Raw genomic sequence first — 22,978 nt, 5'->3', positions numbered from 1 at the left:
GGCTCTGAGTGGCGCCCGGCTTCCGGGTTGTTTCGTCCGAAAGCATTGCGCAGGTGTGGGTCCTCTGGCGCCTGCGCGACTAGGATATAGGCGTACCTCTCGCTACCAACTTGGAGTGTCTGAGGCCGGCCGCGTGGTGGCGCACGTGGCCGCGGGGATTCGATTGGGCCCTCTAGTTTTACAACCCCCTCTGGGGTAGCGGGCACCGAGGGGCAGGCGGAGGAAAGATGGGAGTGAGCGGTGCTTCTTATGCTTGGAAATATTCCAGACTGTTGAGTCAGTCTTCCCCCGAAGGGAACTACGGTTCGAGGGGCAGTCTTCGCCGAGGTCACAGGTCGAGTTAGCTGCAAGCAGGCCCTAGAGCCTAAAGCTTGCGGGCCAGCCAGGAGTTATAAACCCCTATATGCACTGCGCGCTGCACCCGCATTTACTGTACAAGATTCTGGAGGGCTGGAGCCCGGCCCTTCCGCCTCCCCACCGACGCCTAGCACCATAAGAGCATGAATGTAAGTGATTCAGATGAATACCCTAGACCCTGGGGAAGGGGTGTGTGTGATTTCTTGGCTTGGCCGCAACCCCATCTCTACCGTGACCTCCATGACCTCCCGCCTCCGACGGCCACGTTCGAAATAATGCCACAGCCTTGGGGTTGGTCCCAGCCTTTATTCGCTACCCCGTGCACAGCCCCGACCCCGACGTCGGCCCACTAGGTACGGCTGCAGGGGTTCATGGCAGTACCCAGCTTGCGGCAGTAGCAGAAGGCGTTGAAGAAACGGCAGTAGCACGTGGCACATGGGTCGCAACATGGTACCTGGTGTCCCAGACAGGATTCATGCAGCCTTACGCAGCGACGTGGGGAGCGTGGCTCGCGGCCCTCCGGATCTAGAACCTACAGGAGTGAGGGAGCAGGACTGCAGGCATGGGCTTCTGAATGCAGGTCCAGGGATGTCACCTGCCTCAGTGCAGGCAGGATGGCAGCTGAGCATGGAGAGAGTAGTCTGCAGTATCACCCCAGGCGAGGGGGTCATGAGGTGGAGAGAGGGGCTTCTGCCTGACGTCCCCTCCCAAAGCCTGTGGTCATCCCCCTTTTCCTGGGCAGTTACCTCTGCCAAGGCCTCGGCCTCCTGCAGCCGAGCTTCTTCTGACTGTTCCGCAGTTGTCCTTTTCAGCGAGGACTGCAGGCCCAGGCCTGGAACAGATGATGTGAGGGCAGAACCCCCTCCCTCCCCATGCATAAAACACCCTCCTCGGAGGCCTGGGACTGGGAAGCGGGAAGGAGGGCTCATACCACGTAGGATACTTCATGGCCAGAGGGTATCCAGGCTCCACCCAGCTCCACCCCTGCCCATACTGACCTGGGAGCTCTGGGAACTGGGCCTGGTCAGGCCTTCTGATGCCTTCCATGGGAGCCAGGCCCATCTGGGCCCCCTGCATGGGGGGCAGTGCTAGCAGCAGGGCACAGCTCAGCAGCACTGCAGGCAGCATGACCTGGCCAGCAGTAAGACACACCACTTAGTCCTTCCTCATCCTTGATGCACCCTCTAGGTGCCCTACCCCAGACAGAGACCTCCCAGAAATCAGGAGTCTCTGCCCAACCTGAGGACTTACGTCTGCTTACTGGATCCTTGCCTGGAGAGTTTCTGGCCACTCCGGCGCCCTCAGCTTATATGGCAGGGTCTAATGAATGCCCCACACGTGACTGCCGCCTGCAACCAGGACATAAGGGGCCCTCCCCAGAGGGTGGGGCACAGCTCAGGCCTCTCTCCCTGAAACCTGGGCTTTTGGATGCTCTGTAAGAGGTGTGCCCATCTCTGATTTGGGGGTGAGGTCCTCAGGTGCCAATCAAAGTTGGGGAACAAGATAGGGTAGCCAGAACCCCCAAATTTCTACAGGACAGGGACCTGGGTAGGGGTGGGGAGGTTGGACAGGCAGGAACCATTAGCAGTAACAAGGCAGGCAGCCCTGAGATCTTAATTTAATTTGTGGCCCCGGAGATGCTCACTCAGACCCTGTGTGGCATGTTGTTTCCTTTGCTTCCAGGAACTTTGGTCAAGGGCATTGAAGAGGGTGATGGGCCAGTGGTCAGAGTGGGGTGCAGACTTGGACCCTGGGGTTTTTTTGAAGGGAAGAGAGAGGGGAGAAGCCCACTTAGCCAAAACCAAGCCCTCCTGCCTCCATCTCTAGTCCTTCCTCCCCTCCCCTTTGTCCCTCCAGGCTTCTCCAAGACCCCCACCCTTGCTCCTTCTCCCAAACCCTTTTCCACCCAGGGTTCCTGGAAGCTAAGGAGGCAGAACGGACTGTTCCCTGGGTGGGCGAGCAGCTTCAAAGTAAAAAGCTTTCAGGCTGCCTGTCTCATTAGTGCTAATGGCTGTTGCCTTCCGCCCAGTGTTGTCAGGCCTGTGCCCACGCCTGATCTCATCAGCACGAGGCCAGGGTGAAGACTGCCCTTTTGTGAAGGTGGGAGGACACACAGGACCCCACCTGCCCCTGCCTTCCCTCTCCCCTCTAGAGGACTCTTTAACACACCCTTGGCCCATCAGGGAAAGGGGTATAGGCTGAATTACCTTCAAGACCTCAGTGTACAAATTGAGCTGCCTGAGACAGTAGGAAGATGAAGAGGCTGTTGGGGTTTGCGGTCCAGGTTCACACAGACTATTCTGCCCAGGACGAGGCCTGAGGAAGTCCTCCCAGCAGTGGCTGGCAACCCTATGTTGTCATCTGACAGCCTTTGGTCTTCAGCACCAACAGTCAGTCTTGGGGTTCAGTTGCATGGGGAGGGGACACTCTGCAGATGGTGGGGCTGTGGCAACTCCATTCACAGACGGGCACCGATGTCTGTTCTGGTATCAGGCTAGCACTGGCCTCACTTGTGGTTGGCCTAGGGTAACAGTCTTAGGAGCTCGGAGGGTCACATACTACCGCCCAGAGGGAGGAGGCTGGGGAGTGAGGGAAAGCCTCTCTGAGGAGGTGGTCCCAGGATAATCCAGCAAAGGGCCATCCCCGTTTCTCCCCTGACAATGCTACTGGCTATTTGGGTGACAAATAGCCACAAAATGGACCTGGTGTCAAGGCCTCCCTGGCAACTTACTTTGACCTTTCTTCCCCAGAGGCTAGAGCTGGGCCCAGTCATCTACCCCAGGGCTTTCTCTTCTCAGGGTGGTGCAGGGTGAAGGTATCAAGCACTAGATATGCTTCCATCTTGGTGGGGCCACTGGGGGTTCAAGAAGGGCAATGCATCAAAGGTACCCGAGGCACTCTCCCCAAATCCCTGGCCCCTGGCCCCATCCTTGGAGATTCTGGCTGAGGAGATGGAGGTGGGGAGCAGAGACTGCAGGTGGATTTTGGAAAGGTGCCCCAGGTGAGTTGAGGTGGAGGCTGTGAGCACTTGGCTGGGCCTGATTGGCATCCATACTAAGAACAGTTCATATTTGGGGGTGGTGGGAGTGCTCATCCCACCCAAGACGCTCAGTGTCTTCTCATCTACAGAGCAGTGACTGTCTTCCCCTGTGTGTGTGCGGGGGATGACATGGGCAGTGATGGACAAGGGCTGAAGCACTCCCAGGGGCAGCCCCGGTCCCTAGTCAGGTCCAGTGGGCAAGACAGTCGAAAAAAAACAACCATCAAAACACAGTAGGATGATGAGAGAAATATAAACGTTGACTATTTGATGACATTAAGGAATAATTGTTAATTTTTTAAGTTGTGATAATGGTTTTGTGGTTTCAAGTAGCTTTTTTTAGAGAAATATAATGAAATATTTACTGATAACATGATGTGAAATAATCCAAGAGAGGGGGAATAGCGGGACATGATATAGATGAAATAAAATTGTTCATGAGTTGGTAGTTTGTTGAAATCGGGTGATGAATACACGGGCTTCGTTATCCCATGACTGCTATCCTTGTGTATGTTTGAAAATCTTCATAATAAAAATTAAAAACAAAGAGAATTATCTAAAATGCAATGGGATAAATGCTTTGGTAGAAAAATGCCCCAGGAGCTTGTAGGCCTAGGAGGGGCATCTACCCCAGCTGAGGGAGGAGCAGGAAGTTGGCTGGGGAAGGCTTTCTGGTAGAGGAAACTTTTACTCATTGATGAAGCTTGAGTAAGAGTCAAGGGTGGAGCCACACCAGGGACAATGTAAGTTTCCTGGACCCATAATTGGCACATGGTTTACTGAGTTGCCTAGTTCTACAGCTTAACACTGCTACAGGCTCTGCTCCAAGCCTGGTTCCTGCCGGACGAGCCCCAGCCTGGTGAGCAGTCAGTAGAAGCTTTTCTCCCCCTTCCCCGACCCGCCCGGGGTCAGAGAGTTGGCTGCTCCCAAAGTTGATTCAGTCAGTGAGTCAATCAGCAAACATCTAGAGCCACATCTAGAGCCACATCTAGAGCTACCTCCACATTGTATCACTGCTGTGAGTGTGCACAGGCTCAGACCATAGCCACAAGAGCCCGGGAGCTCTCCTGCCACCCAGCTGCAGTCCAGAAATCGACATTTGTTTATATCCTTTCCCACCCTGCCCTCCTGCCCTCCAGCACTGTGTCACCTAGCCCCCTCCCACCACCACTGAATTAGCCCAAAACATTGCCTGTGGGTTTCTGGTCATAGCTCTTCCTCTGTATCCATATCCATATCCATATCTGCATCTCCATCTAGAGTGAAATTTCCGTTGACTTATCAAATTTTATTTGTTTTTGCAAATAACCAGTCTTTGGCCCGATTTATCAAATTTTGTTACTGTTAAGTTTCTGCCTTCCTACTATTTTCTATTTCCCTTAGGTTTGTTGATCCTTACATTTATCTTTCCTCCTGATGAACACAGTTGCCTACAGCTAGTAGTCTATAAAAGCCCCCCCCCAGCCCGTTTCATCTGCTAATGAGTATAAATACTATGGGGGTGGTTTTACTGGTCAGGAACTGATGTTCCCAGGATCATGCTTGTTGACAAAAAGACCTTCAGAAATGTTCTTCCTGTCGGATTTGGGAGACCTGGGGGGAGGCAGTGCCTACTTGGTGAGGCTGGGGAGGGACCCAAACGTAGGGGACCCTGACTTCAGGGAGAGGAAGAGGAGAATGTAGTTGCTCTGTGCCAGAGATCAAGTATGAGGACAAGGAGGGGGGCTTGACCCCTACCTCTCCCCTTTTCCCTCCTCAAGGTAGTCCTCACCTCCAAGGGCACTGTTCCTACTTTGTCCAGCAGGGGGCAGCAGAGCACCCACTGGCTCTCCCAATCCAACTTTGTTCTGGAAAACCAGACCCCCTCCCAGCATACTGCCTTGCCCCTGTGGCTCATCTGTAGGACTTCCAAAAGGCAGAGGTTGCCTGGAGAGGTGTGGTCCCTTCAATTATCCAGGGAGGGGGAATCAGGATGGATGGGGGTTATTTCAGGCTGGTGTCTTGAGCCCTAAGCTGGGAGGGATTCCTCCGTGATCAGGTGATCCTAGAAGAGAGAGTCATGTTTGCCGCCTGAATACCGAATGCCAGCCCTTGCCATTCTCCCATTCATGCAAGAACAATTTACTGAGTGCCTGCTACATGAAAGGCGTTATGCCAAGGCTTCCAGACTTGGAGGGTAGGTCAGAGGCTGTGGTGTCCTGAAACTCCTGATTCTGACAGGCTTTGTGGGCTTTCCTGTTACAGTTAAAGTGTAGAATGGAGCCAAGCCAAGGGAGAGTGGAGCAAGGTACAGAGCCAGCTGATGGACAGACTGCAAGGGGGCTAAGGCCCAGAGACACCCTTTACCCTCGGGCCTTGCTCTAACTCCCAGTCCCCCTCCCCCTACCATCCTCACTTTCAGTGCTGGGAGTGGGCCCTTCATTAGGGGTCCCCAGAACAACTGAGCTGTGGCTGGAGTGTTTAGAGGAAATTTCACAAAGGCCCAGGGGTGCCAAAGACAAGTAGGCCCAGCTAGTCTGGTTCATAGGATGTGGCTTGCAGTCTGGGTGCTTGGGCCCTGCTGGTATGGCAAAGGCCATCCTAAACTCCAACCCCAGCCCTCTCTGAAGACATCTACAACCCAGCGTCGACTGCCAGATGTCTGCAGAAGTAGCCAGTCCTTCCTCCCATCTGCCAGGCCCCATCTTTCAGTGTGAAGTATTCTGTTTCTAGTGGGGTTGCAGCACGTCACCTTCTGTCTCAGGGTGATTTCTAACTGTCAGCACGTTCAAACAGGTAGACATCAGCCTCCGCACTCACAGGAAGCCCATACAGAGTGGTGAATGGATTGTTCCATTCCAGGTGATGAGAGGACCCCAGAATTTAAAGATTGATTGATTATTTATTTATTTATTTAATTGACAGAGAGAGAGAGAGAGAGAGAGCATAAGCAGGTAGAGTGGCAGGCAGAGGGAGAGGAAGAAGCAGGCTCCCCGATGAGCAGAGAGCCCGATGCAGGGCTGGATCCCAGGACTCTGGGATCACGGCCTGAGCCAAAGGCAGATGCTTAACTGACTGAGCCACACAGGCATCCCGAGAGGACCCCTGAATTTAACAGGATCTCTGGGTAAGGGCACTTTGAGTCCCCATCAACCCTTCACAGAGGCATGGCACTGTTGGGCTGGGAAGGGGGTGCCCAGGATGTCCCCTTCATTGTTCCTAATCTATCCCCATAGAATGGAGCAACCCAGCTCCCTGGGGATGTTCAGTGGCTCAGCTAAAGTCGGTCCTAGGAATGACTCCTTTCTTTCTTCCTTCCTTCCTTCCTTCCTTCCTTCCTTCCTTCCTTCCTTCCTTCCTTCCTTCCTTTCTCTCTCTCTCTCTCTCTTTCTTTCTTTCTTTCTTTCTTTCTGTAGGCTCCACGCCAAGCATGGAGCCCAATATGGGGCTCAAACTCACAACCCTGAGATCAAGACACATGCTGAGATCAAGTGTCAGATGCTTAACGACTGAGCCCCCAGGCACCCCAGGAATTACTGTTTCTGCTAAAGCCCCAGGAGCTATCCAACCTGCTCATCCCTTCTGCCACTCGGGTTCTGTGCAGGTAAGAACAGAGGCTACAGAACTCTGGATATAGGCGTGGAGGTGCTGCCTAAGGCACTGGGCACAGTGGTGCACTGGTACCTGGCTTGGCAGACTCAGGGTGAGCCCAGGGTCAGCTAGAGAAAGAAGCGAGAGCTACGGCAGCTCCCAGAGTCTTCTGGCCCCCCTCCTTTCTGCTGTTACCCCTTCCCATCCCTTTTGCCTCCAGCTGGGAAGAAGGCCTGGGAGGTAGACATATAAGAGCTGGGAGGGGGTGGAGTCCCACAGGGAGTGGTCATCTGGGGACCTTGGTTGGAAAGGATAACCTTCTTGCTTAAACCTCTGGAGCACAACTCTCACCCCAGCACCAGGCCCAGCCTAGCATGGGAGGAGGAGCTCACAGGGTGCCCCTCCGCGAGCAGCCCTGCTGGCCACTTCCCAATTTTGCCCCTCTAGGCCCTGTGTAAACTGTCTCCACTAAGCCCTACGTAGGGGTTCTCCTCCCCATCTCCGGCCAAAACCAGACTTTGTGTCAGGATCTGGCATAGAAGCAAGTTTTCCTCCCTACCTCAGCCCTTTACCTACTACAAGTTTATCCAATGCCTCACAGCAAGACTCCCATCACATACATTTAATTCTCAGCAGAACATTGAAATAAACCATCCCCATTTTCAGAGCTCAGGCTTACAGCCTAAGTGACTTAGTTCTGATCCCTCACCTAAGAAGGGGCCGGCCTGCTTTCCTTTCCTCCTTGCATGGCTCTGGGCATATTTTAGAGCTGGAGAAGGATGGTATGTGTATGTGCATGCGCAGGTGCACAGGGTGGGGTGTGTGTGCGTGCGTGCACACGCGCACATGCTAGGGCCAGGGGGTTATCAGACATGCTGCCCTATGGTGTCTGCCCACACACCTCTTGGTGGTGGAAACCATTCACCCACCTACAGAGCTCCCAGGAGGGGCACAGACAAAAGCAAGCAGCCTCCCCACCCCCACTTGACTCAGCCCCCATGAGGCTGTGGGCTCAGTCGGGTGCCAGAGCTGTGCTGAGTGTCCTTATGCTCTTGGACACATTTCTAAATAATCTATGAATCAAAGAAGTCACAAGGGAAAACTAGAAAATGTTTCAAATTGAATGATAATGAAACACAGTATATCAAAACTAACAGGATGCAACTAAAGTCATGAGTATATTTAAGTGCCTATGTTAGAAAAGAAGAATGGTTGAAAATGAATTCTGCAAACTTATATGGTGAAAGGGTGTTGGAGTAAGTAAGTGACTATCTGTTTTATCTGTACCTTGAAGCCTTCACAAAAATTAATTTGAGATGAAGCATCAGCATAATTGTAAAGGTAAAACAGTGGAACTTCTAGAGAAACATAGAATATCTTTATAACCTTAGACTAGGCAAAGATTTCTCTTTTTTAAATTTCATTTATCTGACAGAGAGAGAGCACAAGCAGGGGAAGCAGCAGAGGGAGAGGGAGACGCAGACTCCCAACTGTGGGGCTTGATCCCAGAACCCAGGGATCCTGACCTGAGCTGAAGGCAGCCGCTTAACCGACTGAGCCACCCAGGTGCCCCTAGGCAAAGATATCTTTCTTTCTTTCTTTTTTTAAGATTTTATTTATTTATTTGTCAGAGAGAGAGAGCACGCGCTGGCAGGTGGAGAAGCAGGCAGAGGGAGAAGCAGATTCCCTGCCCAGCAGGGAGCCCGATGCGGGACTTGATCCAGGACCCTGGGATCATAACCTGAGCCAAAGGCAGACGCTTAACTGACTGAGCCACTCAGGTGTTCCCTAGGCAAAGATTTCTTAAACAAGACACAAAGGGGGCCCTTGGCTGGCTCAGTTGGTGAAGTGTGCAACTCTTGATCTCGGGGTCATGAGTTCGAGCCCCATGTTGGGTGTGGAGCCTACTTTCAGAAAAAATAAAATAAAATATTTTAAAACAGAAACAAAAGACTAGACTCAGAAAGCTCTAAGCATCAAAGGTTGTTAAATTAGACTTCATTAAAATTAAGAACTAATGGTCATTAGTTAAAGGTATTTAAGAGGGGTGCTTGGGTGGTTCAGTCGGTTAAGCGGCTGCCTTCCACTCAGGGTCCTGGGATGGAGCCCTGTGTCGGGCTCCCTGCTCAGCAGAGAGCCTGCTTCTCCCTCTCCCTCTGCCTGCTGCTCTGCCTACTTGTGCTCTTTATCGCTCTGTTAAATAAATAAAAACCTTAAAAAAATTTAAAGATATTTAAGAAAATGAAAAGATAAGTTACAAACTGGAAAAAGAATGTTGCGATACATGTATTAAAAAAAAAAAAAAAAAACTCCTGCAGAGTATATAAGGAATTCCATAGCCATTATGGAAAAAGAACTAGAACAGGCCCTTCATAAGAGGATTTCCAAATGGCCAACAAGCATGTGGAAAGATGCTCAATATCACTAGAGAAGTTTAATTCACTCAGAAATGTGAATTAAAATAACGAGGGGAACCTGGTTGGCTCAGCTGGTAGAACATCTGACTCTTGATCTTGAGGTTGTAGGTTCAAGCCCCACTTTGGGTGTGGAGGTAACTTAAAAAATAAATAAAAATAAAAATGATAAATTAAAAATAAATAAATAAATAAAAATAAAACCAAGTGGTGCCTGGATCGCTCAGTTGGTTAAGCATCCGACTCCTGATTTTGGTTCAGGTCATGTTCTCAGGGTCGTGAGATCAAGCCGCATGTTGGGCTCTGTGCTCAGCATGGAGTCTGCTTGAGATTCTCTCTCTCCCTCTGCCCCTCCCTCCCTTCATGTGTGCTCTCTCTCTCTCTCAAGATAAATAAATAAAATTCAAAAATAAATAAAGAAATTTAAAAAATAAAACCATAACGAGATAGTATTATACACTAATTACGTTCACTAAGATTGAAAAGATTGACAAAACCAAGTGTTGGTGAGGATATGAAGTAACTAGAACTGGTAAGAGGTAAGCTGGAAAACTGCAATATTCACTATAACTGCTACACCTGACCTATGATCCAGCAAGTTCACTCTTTGGTACAAACCCAGGGGAACTGACTGTGATTTCTACTAAAATGCATGTATAGAATGTTCTTGGCAACTTTATTCATAATAGCTAAAAACTGGAAACAATCCAAATATCCAACACCAGGAAAATGGATGAATAATGATATATTCATACTGTGGGAAACTACACAGCAATAAAAACAATGAACTGCTGTACACAACAGGGATGAATCTCCCAGACATAATGTTGGATGAAAGATGACAGCCACAGGGATGCCTGGATGGCTCAGTTGGTTGGGCATCTGCCTTTGGCTCAGGTCATGATCCCAGGGTCCTGGGATCGAGCCCCATGTTTTCCTCCCTGCTCAGCAGGGAGTCTCCTTCTCCCTCTCCCTTTGCTGCTCCCCCTGCTTGTGCTCCCTCCCACTCCCCCTCTCTTCTCTGTCAAATAAATAAATAAAATCTTTAGAAACACACACACACAGGGGCACCTGGGTGGTTCAGTCGGTTAAGCATTTGGCTTCAGCTCAGGTCATGATCCCAGGGTCCTGGGATCAAGCCCCGCATCGGGCTCCCTGCTCGGCGGGAAGCCTGCTTCTCCCTCTCCTACTCCCCCTGCTTGTGTTCCCTCTCCCACTATGTCTCTCTCTGTCAAATAAATAAATAAAATCTTTAAAAAGAAAGAAAGAAAGAAAGAAACACACATGCACAGATTGTCTTAAATTATAATAAATATTTATTGGCTCATATAATTGGCTGGTTTCAGATGAGTTTTGGTACCAGGCCTTTTGGTTATATAAGGACTTGGTGTGATAAATACAACTGGTTGCCTCCCTAATACCTATTCCCCTTTCCTCCCAAAAGAAGCCCAGTTTTGTTTGGGGCAGTGCCTAGTTAGACTGACTTCCTCAGTTTCCTTAAGAGTTCATGGTGTCCCTGGGACACAGTGTGACCCATGAGACTTATGGTGATGACTTGTGGGAAAGTTTTACTTCCCTGGCACAAGTGTATCCCTTTTCTGCTTCTTTTCCTTTCAACTTCCTGCTCATGACCAACTCATGACCATGGAGGCAAGAATTTTGAGAATGGATTAAGCTGCCAAGGATGGCAGGCAAGAAAAGGAGACTTCCTGGCCGTGTAAACCAGTTGCACCAACCCTGGTCTGCCTGCCCACCTTCTGATATTTTATTGCATGAAACAAACATGAAATGAATATTTATTTAAGCTACTCTTGGGGTGCCTGAGTGGCTCAGTTGGTTAAACGGCTGCCATCAGCTCAGGTCATGATCATGGGGTCCTAGGATCAAGCCCTGCATCGGGCTCCCTGCTCAGCAGAGAGCCTGCTTCTCCCTCTCCCTCTGCCTACTTGTGCTCTCTCTCTATCTCTCTGTCAAATAAATAAATATAATCTTTAAAAAATAATAATAAAGAGTTTTATCTTTTTTTTTTTAAAGATTTTATTTGTTTGTCAGATAGAGAAAGCACAAGCCGGGGGTGGAGGGAGCGGCAGGCAGAGGGAGAAGCTGTCTCCCAGCCGAGCAAGGAGCCCGACACAGGACTTGATCTAAGGACCCCAGGATCAAGATCCGAGCTGAAGGCATATGCTCAACCAACTGAGCCATCCAGGCATCCCTAAATAAAATCTTAAGAAAAAAAAAAAAGGCCTTTAAGCTACACTTAGGTTTTCTTTTACTTGCAGCTGAACACATTCCCAACTGATATCTTCAGTTTCTTTATGTCTTTTAAGATTTTATTTATTCATTTGAGAGAGAGAGCATGCAAGCAGTGGGGGAGTGGGCAGAGGGAGAGGAAGAAGCAGACCCCCCACTGAGCAGGGAGCCCAACTTGGGACTCGGTTCCAGGACCCTGGGATTGTGACCTGAGCCAAAGGCAGACACTTAATCAACTGAGCCACCCAGGTGCCCCAATAACTCTTGTCCATGTTTTTTGTGGTCAATGTTTCATTCTAAGGCTTGTTTCCCTTGTGGACCCAAATTGACTTCCAGGAGTCTTTGAGGCTTCTTGCTTCCTCACTCACATCCTACAGGAGAGAGTCATCTTTGTCCTACAGTTCCCTGGTCCTGGTTCTGGAAATCCTGCTGGCGTCTGCAGCTGAGGGTTGTGGCTAGAGTACTCATGGTGGGTTCCTCTGATCTGGGTGGGGCCTGATAGTCCTCCTTGGACTTTAGCTGAATCCTTACAAGCCCTGAACATCCCCAAGGTCAGCTTGTGACTCCCATAGCAGTTCTGACCTCCAGTGGCCTTGCCCCTGGAGTGGCCCTGTGGGTGGAGTGGGTCACATGGGCCAGCGTGGGCCATGCCAAAGTCAGGGTCAAAAGCTACCCTTAGGGGGTGAACTGGGTGGCTCAGTCATTAAATGTCTGCCTTCAGCTCAGGTCATGATCCCAGGGTCCTGGGATCGAGCCCCGCATTGGGCTCCCATCTCAGCAGGAAGCCTGCTTCTCCCTCTCCTTCCGCTGCTCCCCCTGCTTGTGGTCTCTTGCTCTCTGTCAAATAAATAAAAGTAAAATCTTAAAAAAAAAAAAAATGTACCCTTGGGAGCCAGGTCTGGCTTTTGGTTTGGGCAGGTGTTGACCTGGGCAAATTCCCAGCCCAGAAAAAAAGGATTTTTGTTGTGGAATCTTGTTCTTCCTCAAAACAGCCTTGAAAGTCATGTGCTCGGGTGTTTTGTTGGTAGGATAGCAGCCTGTGGTATACAAGGAGTTGAGAGAGGTTTAAACTGCAGAGAAGTCTGAATATTGTCACAGTTTGTCTGAGGTCACCTAACTTGTAAGTGGTGGAGCGGAGAGGAGTCTGACACTCTCTTGACCCCCAGCTACAATGATGCTAAGACACTATGACACTTGGGGGTCAATATTGTTTTTAACACAGATTCACCTAAATCACAGTACAAGCGCACAGGAATGTTCTTCAGTTCCACAAAGAAATACGCCTTCTCCCATTTTCCCTGAAGCACAGGGCCCCTAGACCTCTCCTTTATTGTCATCCTTTTTTCAAAGACACAGGTAAAGAAAACACAGCATTGGCAAGGTGAAGGAGCAAGACTGAAAGCCATACTTGGACTCAGTATTAGGGAAGTGTGGAGTGCGTGCTCAGTCTGAAAGGGGAAGTCGTTGACGCCAGGGAGGGGTGAAAGCCCGATGTTGCAAGATTTAGATTTTTAAAAAAAAAAAAAAAAGCCAGAAAACTTAATTTTTTAAAAAATATTTTACTTTTAAGTATTCTCTACACCCAACATGGGGCTTGAACTTACAACCCCGAGGTCAAGAGTTACACGCTCCACCCACTGAGCCAGCTACATGCCCCCAGAAAACTTTAAAAATTTTTTAATACGCTGTTTCATTGTTGGCTCAAAAAGCTTTATGCAGGTTGTCATGTTCCCACTGCCAGTGTAATGGGATAGAACTGCCCTTGTGGTGGTTCTAGCCTGAAGTGCTTTGAGAACAGGAGTGAGCGATTTCCTTGTTCCAGCTGTCCTGGTAGGTTTCCTGGAGAAGGTTGTGTTTAGGGGGGTTCCTAAAGGTGGAGGGAGCTTCCTGAAATGAGGAGGATTGGGAGTAATTTCTCTACAGCTTTTGCATAGTTGCTCACTGCACGAATGCTAACAGGCCTGCAGTTTCCAGCCTTACAAGCCCTTGACCCCCACCTGACCCACACCCTCAGCTTCCTGGTTCCAGCCTCGAGGGACTCAGCCCACTTCTGCCATCTGGTTTCTTCTTCCTGAGAACTAAGGAACAACTGAAGTAGTCACAGGAGTCCTTTCAAGTCTTCCCAGCCAACCGGGGCTAGGGCCTACTCCCTGGGTTTGGCAGAGGGAACCCCCAGTTCTTGGGGCCTTCCCCTTGACCCTTGACAGTGGGAGAGCAAAGAGAAGGGAAGAGGGCCTGAGGACTTACCAGGGGTGAGAGAATCCTTCCCAGGCTGTCTCTGCTTTCCAGAAAGGGTAAGCCAACTAGAGTGGGTGCCTGGGTGCCACTCTTGAGTGGATGGAGCGTGGGAGACGGCACCTCTGTCTTCTCAACTACGTTATCATCCAATTTCAACATCACAAATAGTGCAGCAACTCCATATTATGGACCTCATGATGTGACAGAATAATCATCAATGTCATATTCTTATCAAAAATGTTTAATATGAATCTAATATTGCAGAAACAATCCGATAAATCCAGAATGTGATGCTATAAAAGCAGCCTGAACTCTTACAAAAAATAAGAAGGCTGAGTGTGGGGTAGACAATATTCTTCTATATTAATAGAGACCAAAAAGACCTAACAATCAAAGGCAGTGTGTGAACCTTGCTTCCTGAACTAAAATAAACATGCTAAAAAGTCGTCCTCAATTGGGGGGCTCCTGGGTGGCTCAGTCGGTTAAGCGTCTGACTCTTGGTTTTGGGTCGGGTCATGATCTCAGGGTCATGGAATGGAGCCTCGCATTGGGCTCTTTGATCAGCACCGACTCTGCTTATCTCTCTCCCTCTGCTCCTCCCCTCAGACACACTCTCTCTCTCTATCAATCTCTAAAGTGAATTTTAAAAAGGCATCCTTAAAAAAGACCAGTGGGCACGACAGCACTCAATTACTGTTGATGTGCTCAGATGTGATAGTGGCACTGTAATTGTGTCGAACGCTGAAAGTTAGGGCTAGATAATGCTCCTGAGAGCTCAGCAGCACTTCTGGTCCCTGCCCACTAGGTGTCAGGAGCATGGCACCCTGTCAGTTGCCACAAGCAGAAATGTCTGAGAAACTTGTGGGATTAGGTAGTACTAACAGTTGCATCACGTCACGAATATACAAAAACACACTGGACTGTACATTTGAAGATGGTTAAAATGGTGAATGTTACATGATGTGAATTTTTTCTCAATAAAGAATATAATTTAAAAATGTCTGCATTGGGCATTGTCAGATATCCCCTGTGGGACAAAATCTCCCCCAGCAGAGAACCACTGGTGCGGAGAGTACATCGCTTGGTGGGGGGGGGGGGGGCGGGAGACTGAAGGCTTTAGGAAGGAAATGTCTTGTTTGTCACCTACTTTCAACGAGCAGAAGTGGTTGGGCACCTGGGTGGCTCAGTTGGTTGAGCGACTGCCTTCGGCTCAGGTCATGATCCCAGAGTCCTGGGATCGAGTCCCACGTCAGGCTCCCGACTCAGCAGGGAGCCTGCTTCTCCCTCTGACCCTCTCCCCTCTCATGCTGTTTCTCTCTCTCAAATAAATAAATAAATAAAATCTCAAAGAGCAGATGTGGCAAAATGTTAACCATTGGTGAAACTAGGTGTCAGGTGTGTGGGTTGTTCATTTTACTATTCTGTGGACTTTGTATAAATTTGAAATTGTTCAAAACCAAAAGAAAATACAGCTTCGAAATTTCTGTTTGCAACATCCCAAGGGACCCATGCTAGGTGCCAATTGTGCGGCCTCCTTTCAGACAGATTTTTTTAAATATTTTATTTATTTATTTATTTGAGAGAGAGCATGAGAGGGGGGAGGGTCGGAGGGAGAAGCAGACTCCCTGCTCAGCAGGGAGCCCGATGCGGGACTCGATCCCGGGACTCCAGGATCATGACCTGAGCCGAAGGCAGTCGCTTAACCATCTGAGCCACCCAAGCGCCCTCAGACAGATTTCTAAGTGCCTACATGGGTTGGGTTGCTCAGTCCTCATTCCTTCAAGGGAAGACTCTTTCCTTACCTCTCATCCCCCCTTCTTCTCTGTCTCTTGTCTCTCTCTTCTGTCCTATCCCACTCCAAGGCTGCCCTGAACACACTGGCCCCGTGGCACCCACTGACCTGTAGAGAGAAAGGCATCCCATCCTGTGGACGATCATCCACCCAGACTAGGTGCAGATGATGGGCACTGTCAATTTCTTTGTGGTGAGTATTCTCCCCTGTGGTGACTTTAAAACATGATCACAAAATTCTCTAGCACTGGTCCCAGTAAGAGACAGGGGCTCTGTCCCCTCTCCTTAAATAGGAACTGTGACTGCTTAAGGCACAGAATAGTGTGGAAAAGCCTAGCATCTGCCGTTTCCTGTCTCTTTTGAGATACTTGCTCTTGGAACCCAGCCACCATGCTATAAGGAAGTCCAAGCCACCCTGTGGAGAGAAGCCGCATGCAGCAGCAACTCGAAAGCCCCGTGAGTGAGTCATCTTGGAAGTGGCTCTTCCACCCCCAGCTGATGCCACGTGGGGCAGAGGTGAGCTGTCCCTACTGAGCTCTTCCTGTCGTACAGCTTTTTGTGCAAACTACATGATTGTGCTGTCTTAAGTCACTAATTTTTGGAGTGGTTTCTTTGCAGCCATAGATAACAGATGCATCCCCTGCTCCCCTCCCCAAATTGGGGGCCACAGGCTTGGGAGGCAGGAAATGGGCCAGCTCGTTGTCCCTGGAGCTGGGACCTAGGTCAGCACTTATTTCTTCAACAAATATTTGTTGAGTGTCCACCAAGTGGTAGACACTGTTCCAAGGGCTGAGGAGTTAGCAGTGAATGAGACAGATGGGGAGAAAGGGAGTTGGAGAGAACCGTCTTCCTGGGGGAGGTTATTTCTAAGCTGAGACCTGTTTAAGGAAGAGGAGTTAGCCACGCACAGAAGCAGAGAAAGGGCAGGTGCAATACCATGTGCTAGTTCTGGTTGAGGTTGCAAGATTTGGTGAATAAAAAATAAAAATTTAACACCCAGTTAAACTTGAACTTTAGATAAATAATAAAGACTTTATATATATATATATATATATATATATATATATATATATATATATACACGCACACATATGCCCCATGTAGTTTTGGGGACATACTTATATTAAAAAGTTATTCTTCGAATGGAGCACTGGGTGTTATATGCAATGAATCACGGAACACTACATCAAAAACTAATAATGTGATGTATGGTGATTCACATAACATAATAAAATTTTAAAAATGAAAAATGAAAGAGTTATTCATTACATATCTGAAATTCAAATTAACCGGGAGTCCTGCATTTTATCTGGAACCCTGACAGAAAAGAGAGAAAAACTCATGATTTCAAGAGACAGTTCCGGAAGCTGGAGGTAACACAGTGGCAAACAGGACATAACATCAAAAGTGAAGGTCACAAAAGGCCGGCTTGCCAGTGCATTTTGAATTTCATCCTGTAGCAATGGGGAGCCATGAGAGGGTTTAGAGCCAGAGAGTGACACAATCAGATTTGTGTGTTGGAACGATATTCAGGGCCACCATATGGAGGGGATGGGAGAGCCTGCAGGCAAGGAGATCAGGAGAAGCAGTCCTTCGCCCTGCAAGGTTCATACTCTGCACTGTGACCACAAAGCCATGAGAATGTTGAATTAACCCCCACTTTCCACTTTTCTATAATGTGTTTTAAGCTCTTAAGTTTCCCCTTAACTACTGCATCGGTGTATCCCACAAACTTTGATATATTTAGTTTTATCATTCCATTCATGATGTTATCTAATTTCCCTTCAGACGTCTCCTTTGAGCTCTGAATTCTTTAGATGTATGTTGTATTATTTCCAAATATCTGAGATTTTTCTGTATATCTCATTGTTATTTCTTTTAATTTCAGTTTCCTTCCATGGTGGTCAGAGAACGTATTCTGTACTTTCTTTAGATTTTATTAGTATTGTTTGATGGGTGAGCATATGGTCTGTCTTGGTGAAGGTGCCACGTCTGCTGGAATCGCAGGTGGGGGCCACAGCTGTTGAGTTTAGTGTTCTGTGAATGTCAGCTATGGGCAGGGTAGTTGACGACGTTCTTCTTGCATTTTCTTCTCTGCATTTTCTCATTATTCAGTCCAGCTCTTCTATCCACCCATGGCAGTGGGGTGTAAAAATCTTCAGCGATTATTATAGATTAGTCAAATTTTTCCCTTTCTTGTCAGTTTTTTCCTCAACTATTTTGAAGGTCTGTTGCTCAATATATACACATATATGATTATTATTATGACTTCCCAATACATGGGGCCTTTTATCCATATGGATTTCTCTCCTTAGCTTGGGTCAGCCATGCTCTTGAAGTTTACTTTTCTGTTATTACTCTGGCCTCTGCAGCTTTCCAGCGCTTACTGGTAGCTTGCTATATTTTTATCCAGCCATTTGCTTTCTTATTTATCCCAGATCAAGCCTGGCCAGGCCCAAATAGCACAAGTAATCTGCATAAACAGGTGGCTCAAACACCAGTGTCGCCTAATGCTGTCGCACTGATTGCTTGCGCTCAGCTCACACCCATGCATTGGTGGGGTCCCAGCATATGGCTAATGGAGAGGGAGAAGGCCCAGGCTCGGTTGAAGGATGCTTTGTCTTGGTGTGAAGGAGACACGCTGAAAATGAACTGCTCTCACACTACGCCCCAGCTGTGGGGGGATGTCTTCCCAGTGGACAGAAGGTTGAGCAGTGCACCTGGTTATTCGGAGGTGAAGGCAGGGGCTTCTGCTTCACAGGCCTGACAGCTCTGTCACCACACAGAGCTTTCTGCTCAGAAGTTTCCACACTTGTGCTGTTGCTACCTTGAAATTCATCATAGTTTTGAACAAGATGCTCTGCTTTTTTATTTTACACTGAATCCCACAATGTAGGTCCTGGGCAAAAGGTTCCAAGACCAGCACAGAATAGAGGACCCACAGAAGAAGAGACTGCCTTGACTTGGGTGTGCCATGCTACCTATGTGTGCATGTGTGTGCATGTGCTACATACTATGTACTCAAAGCTGATAGCTGGTCGGGGTGGGGGGCGGCGCCTGGGTGGCTCAGTCGTTAAGCATCTGCCTTCGGCTCGGGTCATGATCCCAGAGTCCTGGGATCGAGCCCCTCATTGGGCTCCCTGCTCCACAGGAAGCCTGCTTCTCCCTCTCCCCGCCCCCCGCTTGTGTTCCCTCTCTCGCTGTGTCTCTCTCTGTCAAATAAATAAATAAAATCTTTAAAAAAACAAAACTGATAACTGTTGTTACTGTGTGTTATTGATGATGATGGTGATAAGTTACTGGACTCCTCCAGAATTGTTTTTCAAACTTCCTGGAAGTCTGGTTAATTCACTATCTACAAGCCGCCCTTCTGCTTTGTTTCATGGATTCATTTGCAAAGCGTTTGTATTTTTTTTAAAGATTTTATTTACTTATTTATTTGACAGAGATATATATATAGAGAGAGAATACAAGCAGGGGAAGCAGCAGGGAGAGGGAGAAGCAGGCTCCCGCCAAGGAGAGAGCACGATGTAGGGCTCCATCCCAGGACCCTGGGACCATGACCCAAGCCGAAGGCAGACGCTCAACCAACTGAGTCACCGAGGCGCCCCGCAAAGGGTTTTTAAATTTAAGCAGTGCCTCAGGGATGTAACACAAATACACACCTAGCCTTTCTAACACCCACTGGTGTTGCATGCCTATATCCAGATGTTACCCCATTCATCCAGTTACATCAACAGTCCCTAAAATCCCACCCCGCAACCCAGCTGCCCCAGATTCTCTCAGAGTTGACATGGACATGCACACTCACACCCTCAGGTCACCTGACTGCGTGGGTGACATCAGCATAGTTCCCCTCCCGTTCAGTGTGAAAACCTCCTGCCAGGGACAGCTGATGTGAAGGCTGCTTTTGTGCAGGTGGCAGACTCTATAATTTGCATTTGAAATTTTAAAAAATTATTGCAAATCAGAAAGTATGTGCCTGTGTGATTTCTGGGGGCTAGGAAGGATGAGAAGGCTTGGCATCTTGAAAGCACATTAGCTGTATTCCTATAGTTTTCTAGATTTCCAGGGAGAGCCAGAAGTCGTCATTATGCGGAAACGTGGCAAAGAAACAGAGGTGATTTTATGTTCTTGTGGAGTCTAGGGGTTGGGGGTGTTGGAAGCTCTGCAGACACCCTGGTGTGACCCCCTGGGGTACAGGGCCCTGATTTAATAAGGGCTGCCAGCGTCAGGGGAAAAAATAGCAATTCTCCCGCTTCACATGGTACAACAAATCTGGCCTTCTAGATAAGAAAAGCCAGGGCTGAGGGCGCCTGGGTGGCTCAGTCGGTTGAGCGACTGCCTTCGGCTCAGGTCATGATCCTGGAGTCCCGGGATCGAGTCCCGCATCGGGCTCCCTGCTCGGCGGGGAGTCTGCTTCTCCCTCGGACCCTCCCCCCTCTCATGCTCTCTCTCTCTCTATCTCATTCTCTCTCTCAAATAAATAAAATCTTAAAAAAAGAAAAGAAAAGCCAGGGCTGAGAGGGGGTGGGGTGGAAGACGATGTCACCAGCTCCTCTCACGTTTCCTGCAAGAAATCCCGGCGGAGAAGAGACTCCTGGCTCAGTGAGTCACTGGCTGTATAAGCCAAGAGAGGTGGAAAGCAGATTCCAGGAAACATGCAAGAGGAATCTTGAGGAAAGTTTTCAGCTTTACTGTGAAACTGTCAAGCCTCTCTACTCTTGTGGGAATGGGAGGGGAAAAACAAGAGCGAGAGTGATGAGAGAAATAGCAAGGAACCAGACAGAGCTCAGGTGAGAGCCTGTGCCTCTGGGCAATTTGGAATAACCACGGAGATGGCACCGACTCGGCAAATGATCCAGGCAGCTTCAGAGAGGGAGAAAAGCCCGCAGTGTTCCCGGGCCTGCAGTCTTTCCTAATGCAACCGATATTTACACAGCATCCGCATCTGCCAGTCCCTGTGATGGGCGCTGGGCACCGGTAGTGAGTGAGGCACCGCAGTCCCTGGCTCTGTAGAACTTTCAGCCACCGGGCAAGCAATCGCACGCACTTATGCCAAGTGATGAGGAAGAAGCTTCAGCAGCACGAGGCCACTGTGGGGATCCTACAGGGCTTCTTGACACCTCGGGTAGGATTGTCCAGACCCCAAAAAGGACAGGCTAAATTGCCGTCGGGGGCCTGGAATAGAGCAGGGCTGTTTGGAAGAAGTAAAAGGAGAAGAGTTTGGGGAACAGAGCCACAAGAAAAGACTGGATGGATCCTTTCTCTTTGCCAATTTTGGGTAATTTGTTTGCTTACAAAATTTGGGGGAGTGTACATCTCCTCAGTGCCAGGCAACCTATTTGGCACTTTCTGTTTATTTACAGAGCAATTCAATTCACCAGTGTTTACTGAGCTCCCTGAGCAAATAGCTGGGCCCAGGCATGAAGTAGGCAGAGGGCACAGCAAAGGCAAAGGCCCAGAGGTGGGACCCCGCCCCAAAGCATCTCAGGGAAAAGTCAGTCACTTGGGTCCGGAGTGCAGTAAGGGAGCTGAGGTCCAAATGGAGCTGATCTTCAGACTTCATCAGATGAGGAGCAGGATGAGTTCTGGAGAGATCCGTGCCCTGAGAAGCCGAGGCTGGGTGGAGGAGGTCCCACCTCAGCACATTCTCTTCTATGTGACGTTGGAGATAATTAACCCCAGGACCCTAGCAGCTGCCACCACCACCCTTCAGGAATTTGGGCCCTCCCTACATGACATCTAGGCCACACTCCCGCCGCACAGCTCTGGGGGAGAAAGGAATCTCATTAATGCCTTTCAGCAGATGTGCTGGCCTGGAGTCACCTGCACGCCAGTCCCCTTGCTGGGACAGTCTCTACCAGCACCCTGGGTTCTCAAGGGCCCAGGCTGATGGCTGCCTTCCCCCCGGGCCATGAACCTGCCAATTCTCTGCCTATCAAGCTCCCATGGGCTCTCAAGGATCCTGACTCGGCAACAGTGGCATCTGGGGGAACAGGGGTGCCCCAGAGGGGAAGGTAAGAGCCTTGGGCCCCATCCCAGCCCGGCAGCTGGCTTGCTGTGGTGCACTTGGTAACTTTTGAGATCTAGGACGTCTGAGACTGAGAATCAGGCAGAGTGCCCGGACCTGGATCTGGCCTTGGTGTGTGGGGCCCATACAGGAGCAGTTGCCCCTTTCAGAAGGGGAGGCACACAAGGCTGTGGTGGGAAGCAGCATGAGCATTGTAAGCACGACCAAGAGGTTCCTGAACTAGCCTGGAGTCCAGGGAAGGCATTCCAGAGGAAGTGATGTCTGAGCTGAGGCTTCAAGGGTAGGCAGGGGTTAGCCCGGTGAAGGAAAGAGGAAAAACGATGCACAGGACAGCCTGTGGAGGCATGGGGAGCAGGGTGTATTCAGGGAACAAAGAAGTTCAGGCTAACCGGAACCAGGACCTCCTGGGGAGGAACTGGCCAGAGATGAAGGACCAGTGGGGAAGTGGGAAGGGACAGGGTCCAATATGCAGAGGCCATCAGCTGGGTCCTTTTCTCCCTCTCTGAAGCTGCCTGGATCCCCTGTGGAGAATGGACCAGGCTGGGCAAAACCAAGGACACCAAGAGGCCAGGAAGGAGGTGCGGGTGGTGCCCTGGCTGAGGGTGGGGTGGGGAGGTGAGGAGGGACAGGACAGACCTGGTCGCTGGTGGAGGGGTGGGGGTCAGGGAAAAGGCTACCCAGACTACCATGAGAACCCTAGAGGGGGAGCAGTTCTGAGGAGAGGCTATGGGATGGACTTTACACAGTGAGTTTGGGGTACCCAATGGTCATCTTAAGGGGCAAATGGAATGAGAGATGGGGAGCCGAGACTCAAGGCATCACTGTGGGGATGGGAAGAAGGCCCTGGAAGTTGTCAGGATGGCTTGGAGAAAAATATTAAGGATGAGGGAAGGGAGACCAATACCCTGAGGAGCCCACCAAGGGACATAAAGAGAAACAGCCGGAGAAGCAGCTAGAAATCCAAGAAGAGCAGTCACAGAAGCCAGAGGGAGTTTCAGAAGAGAAGGAGGATTATGTATATTCAGCACACCTGGAACAGGTCCAAGGAAGAGAGGACCTGGGAAGTGGAGGGTCAGGGAGCATTTGGGAATAGTCTTCAGAGCGTGGAGGATGTTTAAATGGTGGTGGTGGGGTTCCCAGTGACCGTGATCTGCCATTAGGTCCGAGTGTGAAGAGAGTCGCCGATGCATAAGGCTGAACAGGTTGTATGCGGCACACTCCAGGGGCGACCCATTCACAAAAACAGGACTTGGGGCAAGGGGTTGCCCCCTGGAGCTGGGTAGT

At 49.6% G+C, this 22,978-nt stretch overlaps 1 protein-coding gene and 1 long non-coding RNA gene across 3 annotated transcripts; one reads left to right on the top strand and one right to left on the bottom strand.

Annotated features, from left to right (window-relative positions):
* Positions 1 to 130: 130 nt before the first annotated feature.
* Positions 131 to 18,871, top strand: LOC141370535 (uncharacterized). Of its 2 annotated transcripts, none has more exons than XR_012374630.1 (5): positions 131 to 506; positions 6,793 to 6,980; positions 15,732 to 15,853; positions 16,025 to 16,176; positions 18,557 to 18,871. It is a non-coding gene; the product is annotated as an uncharacterized lncRNA (long non-coding RNA). The 2 variants fall into 2 exon arrangements; XR_012374629.1 differs by having other exon boundaries at positions 15,954 to 16,176.
* AGRP (agouti related neuropeptide) lies at positions 707 to 1,485 on the bottom strand. The gene is made up of 3 exons (XM_025888778.1): positions 1,356 to 1,485; positions 1,104 to 1,189; positions 707 to 889 (listed from the first exon to the last, which is right to left on the bottom strand). Exons 1-3 carry the CDS (start codon positions 1,483 to 1,485, stop codon positions 707 to 709), a joined length of 399 nt encoding a protein of 132 aa, XP_025744563.1.
* Positions 18,872 to 22,978: the final 4,107 nt, after the last annotated feature.

The sequence above is a fragment of the Callorhinus ursinus genome, unplaced genomic scaffold (genome assembly GCF_003265705.2).
Source record: "Callorhinus ursinus isolate GAN/ISIS: 27379988/994484 unplaced genomic scaffold, GSC_fseal_2.0 scaffold37, whole genome shotgun sequence".
Classification (NCBI taxonomy): domain Eukaryota; kingdom Metazoa; phylum Chordata; class Mammalia; order Carnivora; family Otariidae; genus Callorhinus; species Callorhinus ursinus.
The sequence above is the reverse complement of the archived record's forward strand: the minus strand, read 5'-3'. Positions and strand labels throughout refer to the sequence as shown.

Coding starts and splice junctions, on each gene's coding strand:
- AGRP (XM_025888778.1), bottom strand. CDS start 1,485: ATGCTGCCTGCAGTGCTGCTGAGCTGTGCCCTGCTGCTAGCACTGCCC. Junction 1,190..1,355: donor CCAGTTCCCAGAGCTCCCAG/GTCAGTATGGGC, acceptor CATCTGTTCCAG/GCCTGGGCCTGCAGTCCTCG. Junction 890..1,103: donor AGGCCGAGGCCTTGGCAGAG/GTAACTGCCCAG, acceptor TCACTCCTGTAG/GTTCTAGATCCGGAGGGCCG.